The sequence below is a fragment of the Mustelus asterias genome, chromosome 2, assembly GCF_964213995.1.
Source record: "Mustelus asterias chromosome 2, sMusAst1.hap1.1, whole genome shotgun sequence".
Classification (NCBI taxonomy): domain Eukaryota; kingdom Metazoa; phylum Chordata; class Chondrichthyes; order Carcharhiniformes; family Triakidae; genus Mustelus; species Mustelus asterias.
Window position 1 is genome coordinate 4,044,931 of NC_135802.1, and position 27,392 is coordinate 4,072,322.

Below are 27,392 nucleotides of genomic sequence, written 5' to 3' on the forward strand. Positions count from 1 at the left end.
TTCCTATTTCTTGGTAAGAAGTTTAACAACACCAGGTTAAAGTCCAACAGACCTGTTGGACTTTAACCTGGTGTTGTTAAACTTCTTACTGTGTTTACCCCAGTCCAACGCCGGCATCTCCACATCATTTCCTATTTCTTTCCAGACCTGCTGTGTATTGAACACATATTCCATTTCAGATTTGCAGCATTTTGCTTTGATATCATGGCCTGCAGGGATTTGGATTTGCCTAGATTGTACAGATTATTGGTCCTGTTCCACAATAGTACCATAATGCAATTAAACCAAGCAGAGTTATATTTTCAGAGGACTGATTTAAGGTGTTGACAATGATTGAGTTTCATGCCCAGGTGCTGGGATATGCCAGACACTGAGCTGGGGGTAGGAACCTCTGTGTGGAGCCTGTTGGCCGCCCGGTCTCTGGGTGAGGTGCGCAGATCCCAGTGAGAGGGGATCACAGCGATAGCAGTCCGCCTGGCGCTGCTCCGCGGGATGGCGGCGAGCGAGGCGCGGGGCCTTGGGCTGGCCCCTCAGCAGGTCACGGTGCTGATGTCGTGTCGGGTGTCGGAGGGAGCGGGCGGAGGCCCCGAAGCGGCGGCGGCCGGCGGGGAGCACTCGGCGCTCCGCCTGCAGCTGAGTATGGAGCGGCCCGGGGAGTTCCGGCTGGGAGTCCGCTACACCGACACCCTGCTGGGGAAGAGCCTGGTGAGAACCCCGCTCCACACCGACTGGAAACCTCCGACAGTGCGGCACTCCCTCAGCACTGATCCTCTGACAGTGCAGCACTCCCTCAGTACTGATCCTCTGACAGTGCGGCACTCCCTCAGCACTGACCCTCTGACAGTGCGGCACTCCCTCAGCACTGACCCTCTGACAGTGCAGCACTCCCTCAGCACTGACCTTCTGACAGTGCAGCACTCCCTCAGTACTGACCCTCTGACAGTGCGGCACTCCCTCAGTACTGACCCTCTGACAGTGCGGCACTCCCTCAGTACTGACCCTCTGACAGTGCGGCACTCCCTCAGTACTGACCCTCTGACAGTGCGGCACTCCCTCAGTACTGACCCTCTGACAGTGCGGAACTCCCTCAGTACTGACCCTCTGACAGTGCGGCACTCCCTCAGTACTGACCCTCTGACAGTGCAGCACTCCCTCAGCACTGATCCTCTGACAGTGCAGCACTCCCTCAGTACTGATCCTCTGACAGTGCGGCACTCCCTCAGCACTGACCCTCTGACAGTGCAGCACTCCCTCAGCACTGATCCTCTGACAGTGCAGCACTCCCTCAGTACTGATCCTCTGACAGTGCAGCACTCCCTCAGTTCTGACCATCTGACAGTGCTGCACTCCCTCAGTTCTGACCCTCTGACAGTGCAGCACTCCCTCAGCACTGACCCTCTGACAGTGCGGCACTCCCTCAGTACTGATCCTCTGACAGTGCGGCACTCCCTCAGCACTGATCCTCTGACAGTGCGGCACTCCCTCAGCACTGACCCTCTGACAGTGCGGCACTCAGTCTGTACTGACCCTCTGACAGTGCGGCACTCCCTCAGCACTGACCATCTGACAGTGCGGCACTCCCTCAGCACTGACCATCTGACAGTGCGGCACTCCCTCAGTACTGACCCTCTGACAGTGCGGCACTCTCAGTACTGACCCTCTGACAGTGCGGCACTCCCTCAGTACTGACCCTCTGACAGTGCGGCACTCCCTCAGCACTGATCCTCTGACAGTGCAGCGCTCCCTCAGTACTGACCCCCTGACAATGCGGCACTCCCTCAGTACTGACCCTCTGACAGTGCGGCACTCCCTCAGTACTGACCCTCTGACAGTGCGGCACTCCCTCAGTACTGACCCTCTGACAGTGCAGCACTCCCTCAATTGTTGGGTGCAATTGAAAATATCTATGCCTGTTACTGATATTTGCTGCTCAATGTATAGTTCACAACGTTTTTACCTCATGGATTCGTAAACTCTGCGGGTTACCTTCTGTGATGATACTGTGTCTCTAAGATATGCATTTGTATTTTGTCTCTTGTGAATGGAATGTTTTATAATTCAGCTCTGATTATGGTGCTGATTTCTCTGTTCCAGGCAGCCCACATGCTGAGAATATAGAAGGATAATTGATCCTAGATATTGTGGTTTTTGTTTTAATCTGACTTAATGCAGTTTTGTTTATTTTTGTGCTGTCCCCTGGGTTTTATAGTGGGCTTTAATTATGTTGATTGACAAGAGCATGTTAATGGGTGGAGCTATACTTACAGTGGGAGAAAGCAGGCAGTTTCTGCTTGGATTTGAAAGGAGCAGCAGCCCTTCTCTCTCTGGAGATTGAAGTCTGGAACCTGCTCGAAAATGGGCATCTCTCTCTTTCTCTCGAGGTGTTCTGGAGGTTTGCGTATTAGCAGCCCGCATATCAGCACATAAGTCTGTTTGCTAACTGATTTTGATGTGGAGATGCTGGCGTTGGACTGGGGTAGGCACAGTAAGAAGTCTTAACAACACCAGATGAAAGTCCAATAGGTTTATTTGGGATCATGAACTTTTGGAGTGCTGCTCCTTCATCAGGTGTTGAAGAAATATGGAATATTGCTTAAATTGGAACCAATAGAGATAGGTTTGCAGTTTTGAATCTTGTCATGGTTGAGTATTTTAACTGGTAAAAGTTACGCCAATTCTTTTTATTTCAGTTAAACTGTATTGTTATGTAAAGTTTGTTTTGGTAAAAGCTTCCTAGTGTGTTAACAGAATTACACCTGGAGTGAAACATGATCACACCAATGTCAAAAAAAAAAAGGGGTCTATGCTAACTTCATAACATGCCTTGGAGTTTCTGATCTAGTCGCTAATACTTAAATAATTACTTTTGGGAGAACAAAAACTCAGTTCCAGCTTCTTGGAAAGTTTACAATCTTACCTTTTGAATTAAATGTTCTTTCTGTCTCGCTGTCTACTGCTGATGGGAGCTCAGCTTCTCAATCGCAGTTAAATCTTCATCCCCACAAGCCAGTTTAATGGTTGAAATTACCGGATTGTGGTTAAAAACACGACCACTTCACTCATGTCCTTCAGGGAAGGGAATCTGCCGTCCTTATGTGGTCTGTGTCTGGACCCACATCAATATGTTGACGAGGCATGGCCATTACTGCAGGATGTGGAGATGCCGGCGTTGGACTGGGGTAAACACAGTAACAGTTTTAACAACACCAGGTTAAAGTCCAACAGGTTTATTTGGTAGCAAATACCATTAGCTTTCGGAGCGCTGCTCCTTCGTCTCCTGACGAAGGAGCAGCGCTCCGAAAGCTAATGGTATTTGCTACCAAATAAACCTGTTGGACTTTAACCTGGTGTTGTTAAAACGATTATTGCAGGAACCAGAGTCCGGGAGAAGGTGGCATCACGTTACAATTCTAGCTAGACTGAGAAAATGCTTCTTCAAATACACACAGGGTCATGGAAAAGTTTAATTCTTTCTGAAAAATCAGCTGGTGTTGACGGGTGGTCACTTGAAATGTCGAAACAGAGCTGGATAGATTTTTGTTTCATAGAATCCCTACAGTGCAGAAGGAGGCCATTCAGCCCATCGAGTCTGTACCGACCACAATCCCACCCAGGCCCTATCCCCATAACCCCATGCATTTACCCTAGCTAGTCCCCCTGACACTAAGGGGCAATCCATCTAACCCGCACATTTTTGGAGTGTGGAAAGAAACTGGAGCACCCGGAGGAAACCCACGCAGACCCGGCACAGACAGTGACCCAAGCCAGGAATTGAACCCGGGTCCCTGGTGCTCTGTGCCACCATGCCGCCCTTTTGGCAGGAATATTCAGGGTAAGGTAGATGGAATCAACATGCACTTCCTCCATTACCTAATTTAAATGATGTCACAGGCTCAATGGGCTGAATGGCCTCATCCTTTTATTCTTGGACCAGACATGACAAAGCAACATTGAAGAACCACACGAGAACAAGCTTAGCTTTCGCTTTTGTTTCAACTTCCACCTCCTGGTTGTGGTTTCGGATGCGGAACAGGGTCGCTCAGTAACCTTGCACAAGAGGAATTCTTCTCATAAATTCCTCAGCTTGTTTTTTCTGACAGGAAACCATGATATCCATTGATGCAGTAACAGTTGGAGTTGCAGAGTGGTGCAGTTCAGCTGGGCGGTGTGCTTACTGAGGAGAGATGGAGCCATGATCTGCAGCAGAACCACAAGCATATTCATAGGAGAATTTTGATTTTATCCTTGTCACGTGTATTAACACACAGTGAAAAGTATTGTTTCTTGCGCACTATACAGACAAAGCATACCGTTCATAGAGAAGGAAAGGAGAGAGTGCAGAATGTAGTGTTACAGTCATAGCTATGGTGTAGAGAAACATCAACTTAGTACAAGGTTCAAAAGTCTGACAGCAGCAGGGAAGAAGCTGTTCTTGAGTCGGTTGGTACGTGACCTCAGACTTTTGTATTTTTTTCCTGACGGAAGAAGGTGGAAGGGAGAATGTGCGTGGGGTCCTTAATTATGCTGGCTGCTTTGCCGAAGCAGCGGGAAGTGTAGACAGAGCCAATGGATGGGAGGCTGGTTTGTGTGATGGATTGGGCTACATTCACGATCTTTTGTAGTTCGTTGCAGTCTTGGGCAGAGCAGGAGCCCCATACCAAGCTGTGATACAACCAGAAATAATGCTTTCTATGATGCATCTGTAAAAGCTGGTGAGAGTCATAGCTGACATGCCAAATTTCCTTAGTCTTCTGAGAAAGTAGAGGCATTGGTGGGCTTTCTTAACTATAGTGTCAGCATGGGGGGACCAGGACAGGTTGTTGGTGATCTGGACACCTAAAACCTGAAGCTCTCGACCCTTTCTACTTTGTCCACACTGATGTAGACAGGGGCATGTTGTCCTTTACGCTTCCTACCCCGGGGAATCGTGGTTTGAAGATGTTTAATGTATCATTGGATAGTGATGATGTTCCTGAACTTCTCACTCCTCCTGGTCAAAAACCCCAGGGAATTTAAGCTGAAATCCTTCTTTGAATTGGTGGCGGCTCAATACGAGGAAGTACTGCATTGTTGCGAGATCGGCACTGAGGCAACAGCACGAGGCCGCAAGGTAGACACTCAGGATGCTCCATGTGGTTGGAGGGTCACAAGAACACTATGTATTAACATGAGTGCACCATATGACCCATCGAGCCTGCTCCACCATTCAGTACTCCATTTCTTTGCCCTTTCCAATTAAATGCCCGTGACACCAAAAAATTTAAGTACGAAAGCATCACTGCTATTAAAGGGGTGGCACAGTGGTTAGCACTGCCTCACAGCGCCAGGGGTCCGGGTTCCATTCCAGCCTCTTTACACTGTCTGCAGAGTCTGCATGTTCTCCCCATGTCTGCGTGGGTTTCCTCCGGGTGCTCCAGTTTCCTCCCACAGTCCAAAGATGTGCAGGTTAGATGGATTGGCCATGCTAAATTGCCCCTTTGTGTCAAGGGATTAAAAGGGTAAATACAGTGGGGTTGCGGGGATAGGGCCTGGGTGGGATTGTGGTCAGTGCAGACTCTGGGCCGAATGGCCTCCTTCTGCACTGCAGGGATTCTATGAAAATGGCAGGACAGAGCAAGCGCTGCGCTGCCGGGCAGAATTCCTTCAGCACTGACCCTCTGACGGGACAGAGTTCCCTCCGCCCTGACCCTCTTCAGTTTGCTGATGGATATTTTTGGACAATATAGTTGTGGTCCCCCCATTGGGATGATCACCCTTGGAGAAGGTAGTGAATAAGGCATATGGCATGCTTGCCTTTATAGGACGGGCATAGAGTATAAAAGTTGGGGTCTGATGTTGCAGATGTATAGAACGTTGGTTCGGCCGCATTTGGAATACTGCGTCCAGTTCTGGTCGCCGCACTACCAGAAGGACGTGGAGGCTTTGGAGAGAGTACAGAGGAGGTTTACCAGGATGTTGCCTGGTATGGAGGGGCTTAGTTATGAGGTGAGATTGGGTAAACTGGGGTTGTTCTCACTGGAAAGACGGGGGATGAGGGGTGACCTAATAGAGGTGTATAAAATTATGAAAGGCATAGATAGGGTGAACAGTGGGAAGCTTTTTCCCAGGTCGGTGGTGATGTTCACGAGGGTCATAGGTTCAAGGTGAGGGTGGGGAGGTTTAACACAGATATCAGAAGGACGTATTTTACACAGAGGGTGGTGGGGGCCTGGAATGCACTGCCAGGCAAGGTGGTGGAGGCGGACACACTGGGAATGTTTAAGACTTATCTAGATAGCCATATGAACGGAGTGGGAATGGAGGGATACAAAAGAATGGTCTAGTTTGGACCAGGGAGCGGCGCGGGCTTGGAGGGCCGAAGGGCCTGTTCCTGTGCTGTATTGTTCTTTGTTCTTTGTTTGAGCTGGTCAGTTATTGCACTTTAAGGGAAAGTACTGCTGATGCTGGGGGCAGTCAGCAGCTCAACACCCGTCAGCAGCTCAACACCCGTCAGCAGCTCAACACCCGTCAGCAGCTCAGTCTGGCGGCTGAAACATTGGGGTGAGTTTTCAGGATGATGACACTTGGTCAGCACTGGGGATGAGCAGTTTCTAAGCAGATACTGAGTTAGGGGACAGCAGGTGTTAAAACAGTGATGACAGCGGAAATCTGACTGCTTGGAGGTTAGGAAACAATGGAGGTGATGATTGGGTGAGATAAGGGGACTCAGAGGATCTGCTACAGGTATCTCCCACTGACCGCTCTGTCAGTGAGTACAGACAGTAAGAGTTTTAACAACACCAGGTTAAAGTCCAACAGGTTTATTTGGTAGCAAATGCCATTAGCTTTTGGAGCGCTGCTCCTTCGTCTCCATCTGACGAAGGAGCAGCGCTCCGAAAGCTAATGGTATTTGCTACCAAATAAACCTGTTGGACTTTAACCTGGTGTTGTTAAAACTCTTAGTGAGTACAGAGAACAGCATTCATTCCCTCCAGCCAATTACAAACCTCTTCTTCATTCTTTCCCAGGCCTGGTACCTCCTCATAAGATTAACGCACATCAACCTGAAATGTTTTTCCACTACCTGTCTCTCTCTCAATTCTGCCTCAGCTGCTGTCAGTGCTGTCTGTATTTTGACAAGCATGCGAGCTTTGCTGAAGTTATCCAGATTTCTGTGGTTAAGTAAGGTGTTTAAAGCAGACATTTCAATGCATCAACCAGCTTTGAGCTGTAAGTTTCTCACTCCTCTCTCAAATTCACACACCCCCTATTTCTGACCTATTTTCAGAGCCTTTACGAATTTAATTTAAAAGATATCATCTATGAATTCAAGAGTACGACCTGCCATGGAATCAGTATGAGGAGCCAACCCTCTGAGCAGCTGACCTATCACTTTGAGGATGAGAAGGAGGCTCAGAAGTGGTCAACAATCATCACCAGCTCTTTGAGAGAGGTCGAGAAAGGTGGGTAAGGAGAGAAGCAGTGGTTATTCTTCTTAAGCGAGCTTGGTACGGTTAGCTTGTGGGCACTGAAGCTCTTGGTCTCTGACATGGTGTTGATGGTTTCCTGTGCCTCTTGGGCAGTCAGACCCTCAGCATCAAAGATAACTGGCTTCTCCTGTGCTTCGCTGGGTTCTGAGACAGCTGATCAGTCTGATGTCTGATCTACAGACTGTCACACGGTGCTTGAAGGGTTAGGTGAGTGAGTTGTTTGGAGGTCTGCGCACTCCCTCTGACCTTCCCCTCTGCATCGTCCTTCTCTTGATGTGTTGGCTGCCTCCTGAATGAACCTTCTCCATTTTGGTCAGTCACAAACCAGGGTTCTTTTTTAAAATTCTGGTTGTCCAGCACTTATTGTCCAACCTAAGTTGCCCTTGGAGGACAGTTGAGAGTCAACCACATTGCTGTGGCTCTGGAGTCACATGTAGGCCAGACCAGGTAAGGACAGCAGATTTCCTTCCCTAAAGGACATTAATGAACCAGATGGGTTTTTCCAACAATAGTTTCATGGTCATCAGTAGATTCTTAATTCCAGATATTTTTTATTGAATTCAAATTCCACCATCTGCCGCGGTGGGATTTGAACCTGGGTCCCCAGAACATTAGCTGAGTTTCTGGATGAATAGTCTGGCGATAATACCACTGAAGTCACTATGACCCATCAAACAGTGGGGACTTTGTTTAATTTATGGGGTGTGGGTGTCACTGGCTAAACTAGAGATTATTGCCCATCCCGGGTTACCATTCAGGAGGTGGTGGTTAGCTGCCTTCTTGATCTCCTGCAGATGATTTGAGGACACCCTGGAAGTGTTTCTGCTGCCCTCCTATCGCGACTGACTTCCAAGTAGAACAATTATTTCGGATTGTGGTGTCAGGCATTCAAACGTGTCCCTCTCACAGGAGCATATTGTCAGTCATTCGTGCCTCGATCATTTTCATTTCTGGAAATTTGGGGAGGAAATGGCAGAGTGGTATTGTCACTGGATCAGTAATCCAGAACCCAGGGTAATGCTCTGGGGACCCAGGTTCGAATCCCACCACAGCAGATGGTGAAACTTGAATTGAATACAAATCTGGAATTAAAACCATGATTGATTTTGGGGTGGCACAGTGGTTAGCACTGCTGCCTCACAGCGCCAGAGACTCGGGTTCAATTCCGGCCTTGGGTCACTGTCTGTGTGGAGTTTGCACTTTCTCCCCGTGTCTGCGTGAGTTCCCTCCGGGTGCTCCGGTTTCGCCCCACGATCCAAAGATGTGAGGTTAAGTTAATAAGAACATAAGAACTAGGAGCAGGAGTAGGCCATCTGGCCCCTCGAGCCTGCTCCGCCATTCAATAAGATCATGGCTGATCTTTTTGTGGACTCAGTTCCACTTACCCGCCCACTCACCATAGCCCTTAATTCCTTTATTGTTCAAAAATGTATCTATCCTTGCCTTAAAAACATTCGATGAGGTAGCCTCAACTGCTTCACTGGGCAGGGAATTCCACAGATTCACAACCCTTTGTGTGAAGAAGTTCCTCCTCAACTCAGTCCTAAATCTGCTTCCCCTTATTTTGAGGCCGTGCCCCCTAGTTCTAGTTTCACCCGCCAGTGGAAACAACTTCCCTGCTTCTATCTTATCTATTCCCTTCATAATCTTATATGTTTCTATAAGATCTCCCCTCATTCTTCTGAATTCCAATGAGTATAGCCCCAGTCTACTCAGTCTCTTCTCATACGCCAACCCTCTCAACTCCGGAATCAACCGAGTGAATTTCCTCTGCACCTCCTCCAGTGCCAGTATATCCTTTCTCAAGTAAGGAGACCAAAACTGTACACAGTACTCCAGGTGTGGCCTCACCAGCATCTTATACAGCTGCAACATAACCTCGCTGTTTTTAAACTCCATCCCTCTAGCAATGAAGGACAAAATTCCATTTGCCTTCTTAATTACCTGCTGCACCTGCAAACCAACTCCGAGATTCTTGCACAAGGACACCCAGGTCCCTCTGCACAGCAGCATGCTGCAATTTTTTACCATTTAAATAATCCATTTTGCAGTTATTCCTACCAAAATGGATGACCACATTTACCAACATTGTACTCCATCTGCCAGACCCTCGCACACTTAAACTATCTCTATCCTTTCGCAAACTTTCAGCATCCTCTGCACCCTTTGCCCTGCCACTCATCTTAGTGTCATCTGCGAATTTTGACACACTACACTTGGTCCCCAACTCCAAATCATCTATGGAAATCGTAAACAATTGCGGTCCCAACACTGATCCCTGAGGCACACCACTTGTCACTGATCGCCAACCAGAAAAACACCCATTTACCCCCACTTTTTGCTTTCTTTTAGTTGATTGGCCATGTTAAATTGAGTCCAGTGTCAGGGGGTTAGCAGGGTAAATGTGTGGGGTTGCGGGAATGGGGCCTGAGTGGGATTGTGGTCAAAGCTGACAAAGGGTTATCTGGACTCAATGTCAGCTCTTATCTCTCATTACAGATGCTGTCAGACCTGGTGAGATTTTCCAACATTTTCTCTCCTGCTCAATATTGAGGTGCTTGGATAGAGACAATAAAAAGAGCAATGGCTCCCACTGCTAAGCGCTAGGTTTCAGGAAGCATGTGTTGAATTTGGGAGATACATTGCAGATTGACCAAAATGATACTTGGGCTCAAAGGGTTAGGTTACAAAGACCGGTGACATCAGCTCAGCTTCTTTGCCCTCAGGTTCAGCAGCTGAATGGTGTAGGGCTCCCTCAGTACTGTCCCTCTGACAGTGCAGCACTCCCTCAGCACTGACCCTCTGACAGTGCAGCGCTCCCTCAGTACTGTCCCTCTGACAGTGCAGCATTTCCTCAGTACTGACTCTGACAGTGCAGCACTCCCTCAGTACTGACCCTCTGACAATGCAGCACTCCCTCAGTACTGACCCCCTGACAATGCAGCACTCCCTCAGTACTGACCCTCTGACAGCGCAGCACTCCCTCAGCACTGTCCCTCTGACAGCGCGGCACTCCCTCAGTACTGACCCTCTGACAGCGCAGCACTCCCTCAGCACTGTCCCCCTGACAGTGCGGCACTCCCTCAGTACTGACCCTCTGACGGCACGGCGCTCCCTCAGCGCTGACCCTCTGACCGTGCGGCACTCCCTCAGCACTGTCCCTCTGACAGCGCGGCACTCCCTCAGTACTGACCCTCTGACAGTGCGGCACTCCCTCAGTACTGACCCTCTGACGGCGCGGCACTCCCTCAGTACTGACCCTCTGACAGTGCGGCACTCCCTTAGTACTGACCCTCTGACAGTGCGGCACTCCCTCAGTACTGACCCTCTGACAGAACGGCACTCCCTCAGTACTGACCCTCTGACGGCGCGGCACTCCCTCAGCGCTGACCCTCTGACCGTGCGGCACTCCCCCAGTACTGACCCTCTGACAGTGCGGCACTCCCTCAGTACTGACCCTCTGACAGTGCGGCACTCCCTCAGTACTGACCCTCTGACAGTGCGGCACTCCCTCAGCGCTGACCCTCTGACCGTGCGGCACTCCCTCAGTACTGACCCTCTGACAGTGCGGCACTCCCTCAGTACTGACCCTCTGACAGTGCGGCACTCCCTCAGTACTGACCCTCTGACAGTGCAGCACTCCCTCAGTAATGACCCTCTGACAGTGCGGCACTCCCTCAGTACTGACCCTCTGATAGTGCAGCACTCCCTCAGTACTGACCCTCTAATAGTGCGGCACTCCCTCAGCACTGACCCTCTGACAGTGCGGCACTCCCTCAGCACTGACCCTCTGACAGTGCGGCACTCCCTCAGTACTGACCCTCTGACAGTGCAGCACTCCCTCAGTACTGACCCTCTGACAGTGCGGCACTCCCTCAGCACTGACTCTCTGACAGTGCGGCACTCCCTCTGCACTGACTCTCTGACAGTGCAGCACCCCCTCAGTACTGACCCTCTGACAGTGCGGCACTCCCTCAGCGCTGACCCTCTGACGGCGCGGCACTCCCTCAGTACTGACCCTCTGACAGTGCGGCACTCCCATAGTACTGACCCTCTGACGGCGCGGCACACCCTCAGTACTGACCCTCTGACCGTGCGGCACTCCCTCAGTACTGACCCTCTGACAGTGCAGCACTCCCTCAGTACTGACCCTCTGACAGTGCAGCACTCCCTCAGTACTGACCCTCTGACCGTGCGGCACTCCCTCAGTACTGACCCTCTGACAGTGCGGCACTCCCTCAGTACTGACCCTCTGACCGTGCGGCACTCCCTCAGTACTGACCCTCTGACCGTGCGGCACTCCCTCAGTACTGACCCTCTGACAGTGCGGCACTCCCTCAGCGCTGACCCTCTGACGGCGCGGCACTCCCTCAGTACTGACCATCTGACCGTGCGGCACTCCCTCAGTACTGACCCTCTGACCGTGCGGCACTCCCTCAGTACTGACCCTCTGACAGTGCGGCACTCCCTCAGCGCTGACCCTCTGACGGCGCGGCAAACCCCCCCCGGTACTGCCCCTTAGGTATTGTTACTCTGGTTGAGTCATCCTGGATTATGGACTGATGTCTTTGGGAGTGAACCCATGACTTTGGACTGAGGTGACAATTTTTGTTAGGGTTGATTTAGCAAATGAGGTGATTCCAGTTGCCTCTGTGTTTGTCTTGTTTAGTTTTGATGGATTTATCTTCCCACAGCAAGTTCCACCCTTGGTCAACAGAACCAAAACGGGTCAACAGGAGCCCCATTGCAGTCAGCTCCGCCTGTGACCGAGGGAGGTGCCGGGCTACGGACAGAACTTCCAAGAGCTGGCCCAGACATCTCCAGAACAGCAGTGGACATCTCCAGAACAGCAGTGGACATCTCCAGAACAGCAATGGACATCTCCAGAACAGGTACGCTTCTGCTCAGACCCCCTTCTGGAGTAACTGTATCCATTCTGGGCACTGCCGCTCAGGAAAGAGAGATTGGATTCAATCGAGTGCAGCACCGATTCAGAACCATGATACCAGGGTTGAAAGGGTTACAATATGCAGACTGGTTGCAATGACTAAGCTTGTATTCCCTCAAATCTCGAAGATTAAGAGATAATCTAATTGAGGTGTTTCAGATGGAAAGGAGTTCATAAAGGAGACGGAAAGAAACTATTCCCTTTGTTGTGGGGGAGAGAGTCCAGAACCACGGTGAAGAGGGAGCTTTACTCTGTATCTAACCCCGTGCTGTACCTGTCCTGGGAGTGTTTGATGGGGACAGTGTAGAGGGAGCTTTACTCTGTATCCAACCCCATGCTGTACCTGTCCTGGGAGTGTTTGATGGGGGACAGTGTAGAGGGAGCTTTACTCTGTATCTAACCCCGTGCTGTACCTGTCCTGGGAGTGTTTGATGGGGGACAGTGGAGAGGGAGCTTTACTCTGTATCTAACCCTGTGCTGTACCTGTCCTGGGAGTGTTTGATGGGGACAGTGGAGAGGGAGCTTTACTCTGGATCTAACCCCGTGCTGTACCTGTCCTGGGAGTGTTTGATGGGGACAGTGTAGAGGGAGCTTTACCCTGTATCTAACCCTGTGCTGGACCTGTCCTGGGAGTGTTTGATGGGGACAGTGTAGAGGGAGCTTTACTCTGTATCTAACCCCGTGCTGTGCCTGTCCTGGGAGTGTTTGATGGGGACAGTGTAGAGGGAGCTTTACTCTGTATCTAACCCCGTGCTGTACCTGTCCTGGGAGTGTTTGATGGGGACAGTGTAGAGGGAGCTTCACTCTGTATCTAACCCTGTGCTGTACCTGTCCTGGGAGTGTTTGATAGGGACAGTGTAGAGGGAGCTTTACTCTGTATCTAACCCCGTGCTGTACCTGTCCTGGGAGTGTTTGATGGGGGACAGTGTAGAGGGAGCTTTACTCTGTATCTAACCCCGTGCTGTACCTGTCCTGGGAGTGTTTGATGGTGACAGTGTAGAGGGAGCTTTACTCTGTATCTAACCCCGTGCTGTACCTGTCCTGGGAGTGTTTGATGGTGACAGTGTAGAGGGAGCTTTACTCTGTATCTAACCCCGTGCTGTACCTGTCCTGGGAGTGTTTGATGGGGGACAGTGTAGAGGGAGCTTTACTCTGTATCTAACCCCGTGCTGTACCTGTCCTGGGAGTGATTGAAGGTGACACTGTAGAGGGAACTTTACTCTGTATCTAACCCCGTGCTGTACCTGTCCTGGGAGTGTTTGATGGTGATAGTGTAGAGGGAGCTTTACTCTGTATCTAACCCCGTGCTGTACCTGTCCTGGGAGTGTTTGATGGGGACAGTGTAGAGGGAGCTTTACCCTGTATCTAACCCTGTGCTGGACCTGTCCTGGGAGTGTTTGATGGGGACAGTGTAGAGGGAGCTTTACTCTGTATCTAACCCCGTGCTGTGCCTGTCCTGGGAGTGTTTGATGGGGACAGTGTAGAGGGAGCTTTACTCTGTATCTAACCCCGTGCTGTACCTGTCCTGGGAGTGTTTGATGGGGACAGTGTAGAGGGAGCTTCACTCTGTATCTAACCCCGTGCTGTACCTGTCCTGGGAGTGATTGAAGGTGACACTGTAGAGGGAACTTTACTCTGTATCTAACCCCGTGCTGTACCTGTCCTGGGAGTGTTTGATGGTGATAGTGTAGAGGGAGCTTTACTCTGTATCTAACCCCGTGCTGTACCTGTCCTGGGAGTGTTTGATGGGGACAGTGTAGAGGGAGCTTTACCCTGTATCTAACCCTGTGCTGGACCTGTCCTGGGAGTGTTTGATAGGGACAGTGTAGAGGGAGCTTTACTCTGTATCTAACCCCGTGCTGTACCTGTCCTGGGAGTGTTTGATGGGGGACAGTGTAGAGGGAGCTTTACTCTGTATCTAACCCCGTGCTGTACCTGTCCTGGGAGTGTTTGATGGTGACAGTGTAGAGGGAGCTTTACTCTGTATCTAACCCCGTGCTGTACCTGTCCTGGGAGTGTTTGATGGTGACAGTGTAGAGGGAGCTTTACTCTGTATCTAACCCCGTGCTGTACCTGTCCTGGGAGTGTTTGATGGGGGACAGTGTAGAGGGAGCTTTACTCTGTATCTAACCCCGTGCTGTACCTGTCCTGGGAGTGATTGAAGGTGACACTGTAGAGGGAGCTTTACTCTGTATCTAACCCCGTGCTGTACCTGTCCTGGGACTGTTTGATGGTGATAGTGTAGAGGGAGCTTTACTCTGTATCTAACCCCGTGCTGTACCTGTCCTGGGAGTGTTTGATGGGGGACAGTGTAGAGGGAGCTTTACTCTGTATCTAACCCCGTGCTGTACCTGTCCTGGGAGTGTTTGAAGGTGACAGTGTAGAGGGAGCTTTACTCTGTATCTAACCCCGTGCTGTACCTGTCCTGGGAGTGTTTGATGGGGACAGTGTAGAGGGAGCTTTACTCTGTATCTAACCCCGTGCTGTACCTGTCCTGGGAGTGTTTGATGGGGACAGTGGAGAGGGAGCTTCACTCTGTATCTAACCCCGTGCTGTACCTGTCCTGGGAGTGTTTGATGGGGACAGTGTAGAGGGAGCTTTACTCTGTATCTAACCCCGTGCTGTACCTGTCCTGGGAGTGTTTGATGGGGACAGTGTAGAGGGAGCTTTACTCTGTATCTAACCCCGTGCTGTACCTGTCCTGGGAGTGTTTGATGGGGACAGTGTCGAGGGAGCTTTACTCTGTATCTAACCCCGTGCTGTACCTGTCCTGGGAGTGTTTGATGGGGACAGTGTAGAGGGAGCTTTACCCTGTATCTAACCCTGTGCTGTCCCTGTCCTGGGAGTGTTTGATGGGGACAGTGTAGAGGGAGCTTTACTCTGTATCTAACCCCGTGCTGTCCCTGTCCTGGGAGTGTTTGATGGGGACAGTGTAGAGGGAGCTTTACCCTGTATCTAACCCCGTGCTGTACCTGTCCAGGGAGTGTTTGATGGGGACAGTGTAGAGGGAGCTTTACTCTGTATCTAACCCCGTGCTGTCCCTGTCCTGGGAGTGTTTGATGGGGACAGTGTGGAGGGGGCTTTACCCTGTATCTAACCCTGTGCTGTCCCTGTCCTGGGAGTGTTTGATGGGGACAGTGTAGAGGGAGCTTTACTCTGTATCTAACCCCGTGCTGTCCCTGTCCTGGGAGTGTTTGATGGGGACAGTGTCGAGGGAGCTTTACTCTGTATCTAACACCGTGCTGTCCCTGTCCTGGGAGTGTTTGATGGGGGACAGTGTAGAGGGAGCTTTACTCTGTATCTAACCCCGTGCTGTACCTGTCCTGGGAGTGTTTGATGGGGGACAGTGTAGAGTGAGCTTTACTCTGTATCTAACCCCGTGCTGTACCTGTCCTGGGAGTGTTTGATGGGGAACAGTGTAGAGGGAGCTTTACTCTGTATTTAACCCCGTGCTGTACCTGTCCTGGGAGTGTTTGATGGGGGACAGTGTAGAGGGAGCTTTACTCTGTATCTAACCCCGTGCTGTACCTGTCCTGGGAGTGTTTGATGGGGACAGTGTAGAGGGAGCTTCACTCTGTATCTAACCCCGTGCTGTCCCTGTCCTGGGAGTGTTTGATGGGGACAGTGTAGAGGGAGCTTTACTCTGTATCTAACCCCGTGCTGTACCTGTCCTGGGAGTGTTTGATGGGGACAGTGTAGAGGGAGCTTTACCCTGTATCTAACCCCGTGCTGTACCTGTCCTGGGAGTGTTTGATGGGGACAGTGTAGAGGGAGCTTTACTCTGTATCTAACCCCGTGCTGTCCCTGTCCTGGGAGTGTTTGATGGGGACAGTGTGGAGGGGGCTTTACCCTGTATCTAACCCTGTGCTGTCCCTGTCCTGGGAGTGTTTGATGGGGACAGTGTAGAGGGAGCTTTACTCTGTATCTAACCCCGTGCTGTCCCTGTCCTGGGAGTGTTTGATGGGGACAGTGTCGAGGGAGCTTTACTCTGTATCTAACCCCGTGCTGTCCCTGTCCTGGGAGTGTTTGATGGGGGACAGTGTAGAGGGAGCTTTACTCTGTATCTAACCCCGTGCTGTACCTGTCCTGGGAGTGTTTGATGGGGGACAGTGTAGAGTGAGCTTTACTCTGTATCTAACCCCGTGCTGTACCTGCCTGGGAGTGTTTGATGGGGACAGTGTAGAGGGAGCTTTACTCTGTATCTAACCCCGTGCTGTACCTGTCCTGGGAGTGTTTGATGGGGACAGTGTAGAGGAAGCTTTACTCTGTATCCAACCCCGTGCTGCACCTGTCCTGGGAGTGTTTGATGGGGATAGTGTAGAGGGAGCTTTACTCTGTATCTAACCCCGTGCTGTACCTGTCCTGGGAGTGTTTGATGGGGACAGTGGAGAGGGAGCTTTACTCTGTATCCAACCCCGTGCTGTACCTGTCCTGGGAGTGTTTGATGGGGGACAGTGTAGAGGGAGCTTTACTCTGTATCCAACCCCGTGCTGTACCTGTCCTGGGAGTGTTTGATGGGGGACAGTGTAGAGTGAGCTTTACTCTGTATCCAACCCCGTGCTGTACCTGTCCTGGGAGTGTTTGATGGGGGACAGTGTAGAGGGAGCTTTACTCTGTATCCAACCCCGTGCTGTACCTGTCCTGGGGGTGTTTGATGGGGGACAGTGTAGAGTGAGCTTTACTCTGTATCTAACCCCGTGCTGTACCTGTCCTGGGAGTGTTTGATGGGGGACAGTGTAGAGGGAGCTTTACTCTGTATCAACCCCCTTGCTGTACCTGTCCTGGGAGTGTTTGATGGGGGACAGTGTAGAGTGAGCTTTACTCTGTATCTAACCCCGTGCTGTACCTGTCCTGGGAGTGTTTGGTGGGGATGGGGTAGAGGGAGCTTTATCTGTATCTAACCCCGTGCTGTACCTGTCCTGGGAGTGTTTGATGGGGACAGTGTAGAGGGAGCTTTACTCTGTATCTAACCCCGTGCTGTCCCTGTCCTGGGAGCGTTTGATGGGGACAGTGTAGAGGGAGCTTGACTCTGTATCTAACCCCATGCTGTACCTGTCCTGGGAGTGTTTGATGGGGGACAGTGTAGAGGGAGCTTTACTCTGTATCTCACCCCATGCTGTACCTGTCCTGGGAGTGTTTGATGGGGGACAGTGTAGAGGGAGATTTACTCTGTATCTAACCCTGTGCTGTATCTGTCCTGGGAGTGTTTGATGGGGACAGTGTAGAGGGAGCTTTACTCTGTATCTAACCCCGTGCTGTACCTGTCCTGGGAGTGTTTGATGGGGACAGTGTAGAGGGAGCTTTACTCTGTATCTAACCCCGTGCTGTACTTGTCCTGGGAGTGTTTGATGGGGACAGTGTAGAGGGAGCTTTACTCTGTATCTAACCCCATGCTGTACCTGTCCTGGGACTGTTTGATGGGGACAGTGTAGAGGGAGCTTTACTCTGTATCTAACCCCGTGCTGTACCTGTCCTGGGAGTGTTCGATGGGGACAGTGTAGAGGGAGCTTTACTCTGTATCTAACCCCGTGCTATACCTGTCCTGGGAGTGTTTGATGGGGACAGTGTAGAGGGAGCTTCACTCTGTATCTAACCCCGTGCTATACCTGTCCTGGGTGTGTTTGATGGGGACAGTGTAGAGGAAGCTTTACTCTGTATCTAACCCCGTGCTGTACCTGTCCTGGGAGTGTTTGATGGGGACAGTGTGGAGGGAGCTTTACTCTGTATCTAACCCCGTGCTGTACCTGTCCTGGGAGTGTTTGATGGGGACAGTGTAGAGGGAGCTTTACTCTGTATCTAACCCCGTGCTGTACCTGTCCTGGGAGTGTTTGATGGGGACAGTGTCGAGGGAGCTTTACTCTGTGTCTAACCCCGTGCTGTACCTGTCCTGGGAGTGTTTGATGGGGACAGTGTAGAGGGAGCTTTACTCTGTATTTAACCCTGTGCTGTCCCTGTCCTGGGAGTGTTTGATGGGGGACAGTGTAGAGGGAGCTTTACTCTGTATCTAACCCCGTGCTGTACCTGTCCTGGGAGTGTTTGATGGGGACAGTGTAGAGGGAGCTTTACTCTGTATCCAACCCCGTGCTGTACCTGTCCTGGGAGTGTTTGATGGGGGACAGTGTCGAGGGAGCTTTACTCTGTATCTACCCCCGTGCTGTAACTGTCCTGGGAGTGTTTGGGGGACAGTGTCGAGGGAGCTTTACTCTGTATCTAACTCCGTGCTGTACCTGTCCTGGGAGTGTTTGATGGGGACAGTGTAGAGGGAGCTTTACTCTGTATCTAACCCCGTGCTGTACCTGTCCTGGGAGTGTTTGATGGGGACAGTGTAGAGGGAGCTTTACTCTGTATCTAACCCCGTGCTGTACCTGTCCTGGGAGTGTTTGATGGGGGACAGTGTAGAGGGAGCTTTACTCTGTATCTAACCCTGTGCTGTACCTGTCCTGGGAGTGTTTGATGGGGACAGTGTAGAGGGAGCTTTACTCTGTATCTAACTCCGTGCTGTACCTGTCCTGGGAGTGTTTGATGGGGACAGTGTAGAGGGAGCTTTACTCTGTATCCAACCCCGTGCTGTACCTGTCCTGGGAGTGTTTGATGGGGGACAGTGTAGAGGGAGCTTTACTCTGTATCTAACCCCGTGCTGTACCTGTCCTGGGAGTGTTTGATGGGGACAGTGTAGAGGGAGCTTTACCCTGTATCTAACCCTGTGCTGTCCCTGTCCTGGGAGTGTTTGATGGGGACAGTGTAGAGGGAGCTTTACTCTGTATCTAACCCCGTGCTGTCCCTGTCCTGGGAGTGTTTGATGGGGACAGTGTAGAGGGAGCTTTACCCTGTATCTAACCCCGTGCTGTACCTGTCCTGGGAGTGTTTGATGGGGACAGTGTAGAGGGAGCTTTACTCTGTATCTAACCCCGTGCTGTCCCTGTCCTGGGAGTGTTTGATGGGGACAGTGTGGAGGGGGCTTTACCCTGTATCTAACCCTGTGCTGTCCCTGTCCTGGGAGTGTTTGATGGGGACAGTGTAGAGGGAGCTTTACTCTGTATCTAACCCCGTGCTGTCCCTGTCCTGGGAGTGTTTGATGGGGACAGTGTCGAGGGAGCTTTACTCTGTATCTAACCCCGTGCTGTCCCTGTCCTGGGAGTGTTTGATGGGGGACAGTGTAGAGGGAGCTTTACTCTGTATCTAACCCCGTGCTGTACCTGTCCTGGGAGTGTTTGATGGGGGACAGTGTAGAGTGAGCTTTACTCTGTATCTAACCCCGTGCTGTACCTGTCCTGGGAGTGTTTGATGGGGGGCAGTGTAGAGGGAGCTTTACTCTGTATCTAACCCCGTGCTGTACCTGTCCTGGGAGTGTTTGACGGGGGACAGTGTAGAGGGAGCTTTACTCTGTATCTAACCCCGTGCTGTACCTGTCCTGGGAGTGTTTGATGGGGAAAAGTGTAGAGGGAGCTTTACTCTGTATCTAACCCCGTGCTGGACCTGTCCTGGGAGTGTTTGATGGGGACAGTGTAGAGGGAGCTTTACTCTGTATCTAACCCCGTGCTGTCCCTGTCCTGGGAGTGTTTGATGGGGACAGTGTAGAGGGAGCTTTACTCTGTATCTAACCCCGTGCTGTACCTGTCCTGGGAGTGTTTGATGGGGGCAGTGTAGAGGGAGCTTTACTCTGTATCTAACCCCGTGCTGTACCTGTCCTGGGAGTGTTTGATGGGGACAGTGTAGAGGGAGCTTTACTCTGTATCTAACCCCGTGCTGTACCTGTCCTGGGAGTGTTTGATGGGGACAGTGTAGAGGAAGCTTTACTCTGTATCCAACCCCGTGCTGCACCTGTCCTGGGAGTGTTTGATGGGGACAGTGTAGAGGGAGCTTTACTCTGTATCTAACCCCGTGCTGTACCTGTCCTGGGAGTGTTTGATGGGGACAGTGGAGAGGGAGCTTTACTCTGTATCCAACCCCGTGCTGTACCTGTCCTGGGAGTGTTTGATGGGGGACAGTGTAGAGGGAGCTTTACTCTGTATCCAACCCCGTGCTGTACCTGTCCTGGGAGTGTTTGATGGGGGACAGTGTAGAGGGAGCTTTACTCTGTATCTAACCCCGTGCTGTACCTGTCCTGGGAGTGTTTGGTGGGGATGGTGTAGAGGGAGCTTTACTCTGTATCTAACCCCGTGCTGTACCTGTCCTGGGAGTGTTTGATGGGGGACAGTGTAGAGGGAGCTTTACTCTGTATCAACCCCCTTGCTGTACCTGTCCTGGGAGTGTTTGATGGGGGACGGTGTAGAGTGAGCTTTACGCTCTATCTAACCCCATGCTGTACCTGTCCTGGGAGTGTTTGATGGGGGACAGTGTAGAGGGAGCTTTACTCTGTATCTAACCCCATGCTGTACCTGCCCTGGGAGTGTTTGATGGGGGACAGTGTAGAGGGAGATTTACTCTGTATCTAACCCCGTGCTGTACCTGTCCTGGGAGTGGTGATGGGGACAGTGTAGAGGGAGCTTTACTCTGTATCTAACCCCGTGCTATACCTGTCCTGGGAGTGTTTGATGGGGACAGTGTAGAGGGAGCTTCACTCTGTATCTAACCCCGTGCTATACCTGTCCTGGGTGTGTTTGATGGGGACAGTGTAGAGGAAGCTTTACTCTGTATCTAACCCCGTGCTGTACCTGTCCTGGGAGTGTTTGATGGGGACAGTGTAGAGGGAGCTTTACTCTGTATCTAACCCCGTGCTGTACCTGTCCTGGGAGTGTTTGATGGGGACAGTGTGGAGGGAGCTTTACTCTGTATCTAACCCCGTGCTGTACCTGTCCTGGGAGTGTTTGATGGGGACACTGTAGAGGGAGCTTTACTCTGTATCTAACCCCGTGCTGTACCTGTCCTGGGAGTGTTTGATGGGGACAGTGTCGAGGGAGCTTTACTCTGTATCTAACCCCGTGCTGGACCTGTCCTGGGAGTGTTTGATGGGGACAGTGTAGAGGAAGCTTTACTCTGTATCCAACCCCGTGCTGCACCTGCCCTCGGAGTGTTTGATGGGGACAGTGTAGAGGGAGCTTTACTCTGTATCTAACCCCGTGCTGTACCTGTCCTGGGAGTGTTTGATGGGGACAGTGTCGAGGGAGCTTTACTCTGTATCTAACACCGTGCTGTCCCTGTCCTGGGAGTGTTTGATGGGGGACAGTGTAGAGGGAGCTTTACTCTGTATCTAACCCCGTGCTGTACCTGTCCTGGGAGTGTTTGATGGGGGACAGTGTAGAGTGAGCTTTACTCTGTATCTAACCCCGTGCTGTACCTGTCCTGGGAGTGTTTGATGGGGAACAGTGTAGAGGGAGCTTTACTCTGTATTTAACCCCGTGCTGTACCTGTCCTGGGAGTGTTTGATGGGGGACAGTGTAGAGGGAGCTTTACTCTGTATCTAACCCCGTGCTGTACCTGTCCTGGGAGTGTTTGATGGGGACAGTGTAGAGGGAGCTTCACTCTGTATCTAACCCCGTGCTGTCCCTGTCCTGGGAGTGTTTGATGGGGACAGTGTAGAGGGAGCTTTACTCTGTATCTAACCCCGTGCTGTACCTGTCCTGGGAGTGTTTGATGGGGACAGTGTAGAGGGAGCTTTACCCTGTATCTAACCCCGTGCTGTACCTGTCCTGGGAGTGTTTGATGGGGACAGTGTAGAGGGAGCTTTACTCTGTATCTAACCCCGTGCTGTCCCTGTCCTGGGAGTGTTTGATGGGGACAGTGTGGAGGGGGCTTTACCCTGTATCTAACCCTGTGCTGTCCCTGTCCTGGGAGTGTTTGATGGGGACAGTGTAGAGGGAGCTTTACTCTGTATCTAACCCCGTGCTGTCCCTGTCCTGGGAGTGTTTGATGGGGACAGTGTCGAGGGAGCTTTACTCTGTATCTAACACCGTGCTGTCCCTGTCCTGGGAGTGTTTGATGGGGGACAGTGTAGAGGGAGCTTTACTCTGTATCTAACCCCGTGCTGTACCTGTCCTGGGAGTGTTTGATGGGGGACAGTGTAGAGTGAGCTTTACTCTGTATCTAACCCCGTGCTGTACCTGCCTGGGAGTGTTTGATGGGGACAGTGTAGAGGGAGCTTTACTCTGTATCTAACCCCGTGCTGTACCTGTCCTGGGAGTGTTTGATGGGGACAGTGTAGAGGAAGCTTTACTCTGTATCCAACCCCGTGCTGCACCTGTCCTGGGAGTGTTTGATGGGGATAGTGTAGAGGGAGCTTTACTCTGTATCTAACCCCGTGCTGTACCTGTCCTGGGAGTGTTTGATGGGGACAGTGGAGAGGGAGCTTTACTCTGTATCCAACCCCGTGCTGTACCTGTCCTGGGAGTGTTTGATGGGGGACAGTGTAGAGGGAGCTTTACTCTGTATCCAACCCCGTGCTGTACCTGTCCTGGGAGTGTTTGATGGGGGACAGTGTAGAGTGAGCTTTACTCTGTATCCAACCCCGTGCTGTACCTGTCCTGGGAGTGTTTGATGGGGGACAGTGTAGAGGGAGCTTTACTCTGTATCCAACCCCGTGCTGTACCTGTCCTGGGGGTGTTTGATGGGGGACAGTGTAGAGTGAGCTTTACTCTGTATCTAACCCCGTGCTGTACCTGTCCTGGGAGTGTTTGATGGGGGACAGTGTAGAGGGAGCTTTACTCTGTATCAACCCCCTTGCTGTACCTGTCCTGGGAGTGTTTGATGGGGGACAGTGTAGAGTGAGCTTTACTCTGTATCTAACCCCGTGCTGTACCTGTCCTGGGAGTGTTTGGTGGGGATGGGGTAGAGGGAGCTTTATCTGTATCTAACCCCGTGCTGTACCTGTCCTGGGAGTGTTTGATGGGGACAGTGTAGAGGGAGCTTTACTCTGTATCTAACCCCGTGCTGTCCCTGTCCTGGGAGCGTTTGATGGGGACAGTGTAGAGGGAGCTTGACTCTGTATCTAACCCCATGCTGTACCTGTCCTGGGAGTGTTTGATGGGGGACAGTGTAGAGGGAGCTTTACTCTGTATCTCACCCCATGCTGTACCTGTCCTGGGAGTGTTTGATGGGGGACAGTGTAGAGGGAGATTTACTCTGTATCTAACCCTGTGCTGTATCTGTCCTGGGAGTGTTTGATGGGGACAGTGTAGAGGGAGCTTTACTCTGTATCTAACCCCGTGCTGTACCTGTCCTGGGAGTGTTTGATGGGGACAGTGTAGAGGGAGCTTTACTCTGTATCTAACCCCGTGCTGTACTTGTCCTGGGAGTGTTTGATGGGGACAGTGTAGAGGGAGCTTTACTCTGTATCTAACCCCATGCTGTACCTGTCCTGGGACTGTTTGATGGGGACAGTGTAGAGGGAGCTTTACTCTGTATCTAACCCCGTGCTGTACCTGTCCTGGGAGTGTTCGATGGGGACAGTGTAGAGGGAGCTTTACTCTGTATCTAACCCCGTGCTATACCTGTCCTGGGAGTGTTTGATGGGGACAGTGTAGAGGGAGCTTCACTCTGTATCTAACCCCGTGCTATACCTGTCCTGGGTGTGTTTGATGGGGACAGTGTAGAGGAAGCTTTACTCTGTATCTAACCCCGTGCTGTACCTGTCCTGGGAGTGTTTGATGGGGACAGTGTGGAGGGAGCTTTACTCTGTATCTAACCCCGTGCTGTACCTGTCCTGGGAGTGTTTGATGGGGACAGTGTAGAGGGAGCTTTACTCTGTATCTAACCCCGTGCTGTACCTGTCCTGGGAGTGTTTGATGGGGACAGTGTCGAGGGAGCTTTACTCTGTGTCTAACCCCGTGCTGTACCTGTCCTGGGAGTGTTTGATGGGGACAGTGTAGAGGGAGCTTTACTCTGTATTTAACCCTGTGCTGTCCCTGTCCTGGGAGTGTTTGATGGGGGACAGTGTAGAGGGAGCTTTACTCTGTATCTAACCCCGTGCTGTACCTGTCCTGGGAGTGTTTGATGGGGACAGTGTAGAGGGAGCTTTACTCTGTATCCAACCCCGTGCTGTACCTGTCCTGGGAGTGTTTGATGGGGGACAGTGTCGAGGGAGCTTTACTCTGTATCTACCCCCGTGCTGTAACTGTCCTGGGAGTGTTTGGGGGACAGTGTCGAGGGAGCTTTACTCTGTATCTAACTCCGTGCTGTACCTGTCCTGGGAGTGTTTGATGGGGACAGTGTAGAGGGAGCTTTACTCTGTATCTAACCCCGTGCTGTACCTGTCCTGGGAGTGTTTGATGGGGACAGTGTAGAGGGAGCTTTACTCTGTATCTAACCCCGTGCTGTACCTGTCCTGGGAGTGTTTGATGGGGGACAGTGTAGAGGGAGCTTTACTCTGTATCTAACCCTGTGCTGTACCTGTCCTGGGAGTGTTTGATGGGGACAGTGTAGAGGGAGCTTTACTCTGTATCTAACTCCGTGCTGTACCTGTCCTGGGAGTGTTTGATGGGGACAGTGTAGAGGGAGCTTTACTCTGTATCTAACCCCGTGCTGTACCTGTCCTGGGAGTGTTTGATGGGGAACAGTGTAGAGGGAGCTTTACTCTGTATTTAACCCCGTGCTGTACCTGTCCTGGGAGTGTTTGATGGGGGACAGTGTAGAGGGAGCTTTACTCTGTATCTAACCCCGTGCTGTACCTGTCCTGGGAGTGTTTGATGGGGACAGTGTAGAGGGAGCTTCACTCTGTATCTAACCCCGTGCTGTCCCTGTCCTGGGAGTGTTTGATGGGGACAGTGTGGAGGGGGCTTTACCCTGTATCTAACCCTGTGCTGTCCCTGTCCTGGGAGTGTTTGATGGGGACAGTGTAGAGGGAGCTTTACTCTGTATCTAACCCCGTGCTGTCCCTGTCCTGGGAGTGTTTGATGGGGACAGTGTCGAGGGAGCTTTACTCTGTATCTAACACCGTGCTGTCCCTGTCCTGGGAGTGTTTGATGGGGGACAGTGTAGAGGGAGCTTTACTCTGTATCTAACCCCGTGCTGTACCTGTCCTGGGAGTGTTTGATGGGGGACAGTGTAGAGTGAGCTTTACTCTGTATCTAACCCCGTGCTGTACCTGCCTGGGAGTGTTTGATGGGGACAGTGTAGAGGGAGCTTTACTCTGTATCTAACCCCGTGCTGTACCTGTCCTGGGAGTGTTTGATGGGGACAGTGTAGAGGAAGCTTTACTCTGTATCCAACCCCGTGCTGCACCTGTCCTGGGAGTGTTTGATGGGGATAGTGTAGAGGGAGCTTTACTCTGTATCTAACCCCGTGCTGTACCTGTCCTGGGAGTGTTTGATGGGGACAGTGGAGAGGGAGCTTTACTCTGTATCCAACCCCGTGCTGTACCTGTCCTGGGAGTGTTTGATGGGGGACAGTGTAGAGGGAGCTTTACTCTGTATCCAACCCCGTGCTGTACCTGTCCTGGGAGTGTTTGATGGGGGACAGTGTAGAGTGAGCTTTACTCTGTATCCAACCCCGTGCTGTACCTGTCCTGGGAGTGTTTGATGGGGGACAGTGTAGAGGGAGCTTTACTCTGTATCCAACCCCGTGCTGTACCTGTCCTGGGGGTGTTTGATGGGGGACAGTGTAGAGTGAGCTTTACTCTGTATCTAACCCCGTGCTGTACCTGTCCTGGGAGTGTTTGATGGGGGACAGTGTAGAGGGAGCTTTACTCTGTATCAACCCCCTTGCTGTACCTGTCCTGGGAGTGTTTGATGGGGGACAGTGTAGAGTGAGCTTTACTCTGTATCTAACCCCGTGCTGTACCTGTCCTGGGAGTGTTTGGTGGGGATGGGGTAGAGGGAGCTTTATCTGTATCTAACCCCGTGCTGTACCTGTCCTGGGAGTGTTTGATGGGGACAGTGTAGAGGGAGCTTTACTCTGTATCTAACCCCGTGCTGTCCCTGTCCTGGGAGCGTTTGATGGGGACAGTGTAGAGGGAGCTTGACTCTGTATCTAACCCCATGCTGTACCTGTCCTGGGAGTGTTTGATGGGGGACAGTGTAGAGGGAGCTTTACTCTGTATCTCACCCCATGCTGTACCTGTCCTGGGAGTGTTTGATGGGGGACAGTGTAGAGGGAGATTTACTCTGTATCTAACCCTGTGCTGTATCTGTCCTGGGAGTGTTTGATGGGGACAGTGTAGAGGGAGCTTTACTCTGTATCTAACCCCGTGCTGTACCTGTCCTGGGAGTGTTTGATGGGGACAGTGTAGAGGGAGCTTTACTCTGTATCTAACCCCGTGCTGTACTTGTCCTGGGAGTGTTTGATGGGGACAGTGTAGAGGGAGCTTTACTCTGTATCTAACCCCATGCTGTACCTGTCCTGGGACTGTTTGATGGGGACAGTGTAGAGGGAGCTTTACTCTGTATCTAACCCCGTGCTGTACCTGTCCTGGGAGTGTTCGATGGGGACAGTGTAGAGGGAGCTTTACTCTGTATCTAACCCCGTGCTATACCTGTCCTGGGAGTGTTTGATGGGGACAGTGTAGAGGGAGCTTCACTCTGTATCTAACCCCGTGCTATACCTGTCCTGGGTGTGTTTGATGGGGACAGTGTAGAGGAAGCTTTACTCTGTATCTAACCCCGTGCTGTACCTGTCCTGGGAGTGTTTGATGGGGACAGTGTGGAGGGAGCTTTACTCTGTATCTAACCCCGTGCTGTACCTGTCCTGGGAGTGTTTGATGGGGACAGTGTAGAGGGAGCTTTACTCTGTATCTAACCCCGTGCTGTACCTGTCCTGGGAGTGTTTGATGGGGACAGTGTCGAGGGAGCTTTACTCTGTGTCTAACCCCGTGCTGTACCTGTCCTGGGAGTGTTTGATGGGGACAGTGTAGAGGGAGCTTTACTCTGTATTTAACCCTGTGCTGTCCCTGTCCTGGGAGTGTTTGATGGGGGACAGTGTAGAGGGAGCTTTACTCTGTATCTAACCCCGTGCTGTACCTGTCCTGGGAGTGTTTGATGGGGACAGTGTAGAGGGAGCTTTACTCTGTATCCAACCCCGTGCTGTACCTGTCCTGGGAGTGTTTG

General features: G+C 51.5%; 1 protein-coding gene across 4 annotated transcripts in view; it reads left to right on the forward strand.

The window, feature by feature from the left end:
- The first annotated feature begins 419 nt into the window (after positions 1–419).
- shrprbck1r (sharpin and rbck1 related) overlaps positions 420–27,392 on the forward strand; it is a 109,343-nt gene continuing 82,370 nt past the window's right edge. The window contains exons 1-3 of one of the 4 annotated variants that reach the window (XM_078230259.1): positions 420–705; positions 7,268–7,442; positions 12,164–12,321. In XM_078230259.1, coding sequence (XP_078086385.1) covers positions 493–705; positions 7,268–7,442; positions 12,164–12,321 — 546 coding nt within the window. In that variant the 5' untranslated portion in view covers positions 420–492. Of the gene's footprint in view, positions 706–7,267; positions 7,443–12,163; positions 12,362–27,392 lie in introns of all 4 variants that reach the window. The other 3 variants (XM_078230244.1, XM_078230269.1, XM_078230252.1) reach the window with 3 other exon arrangements.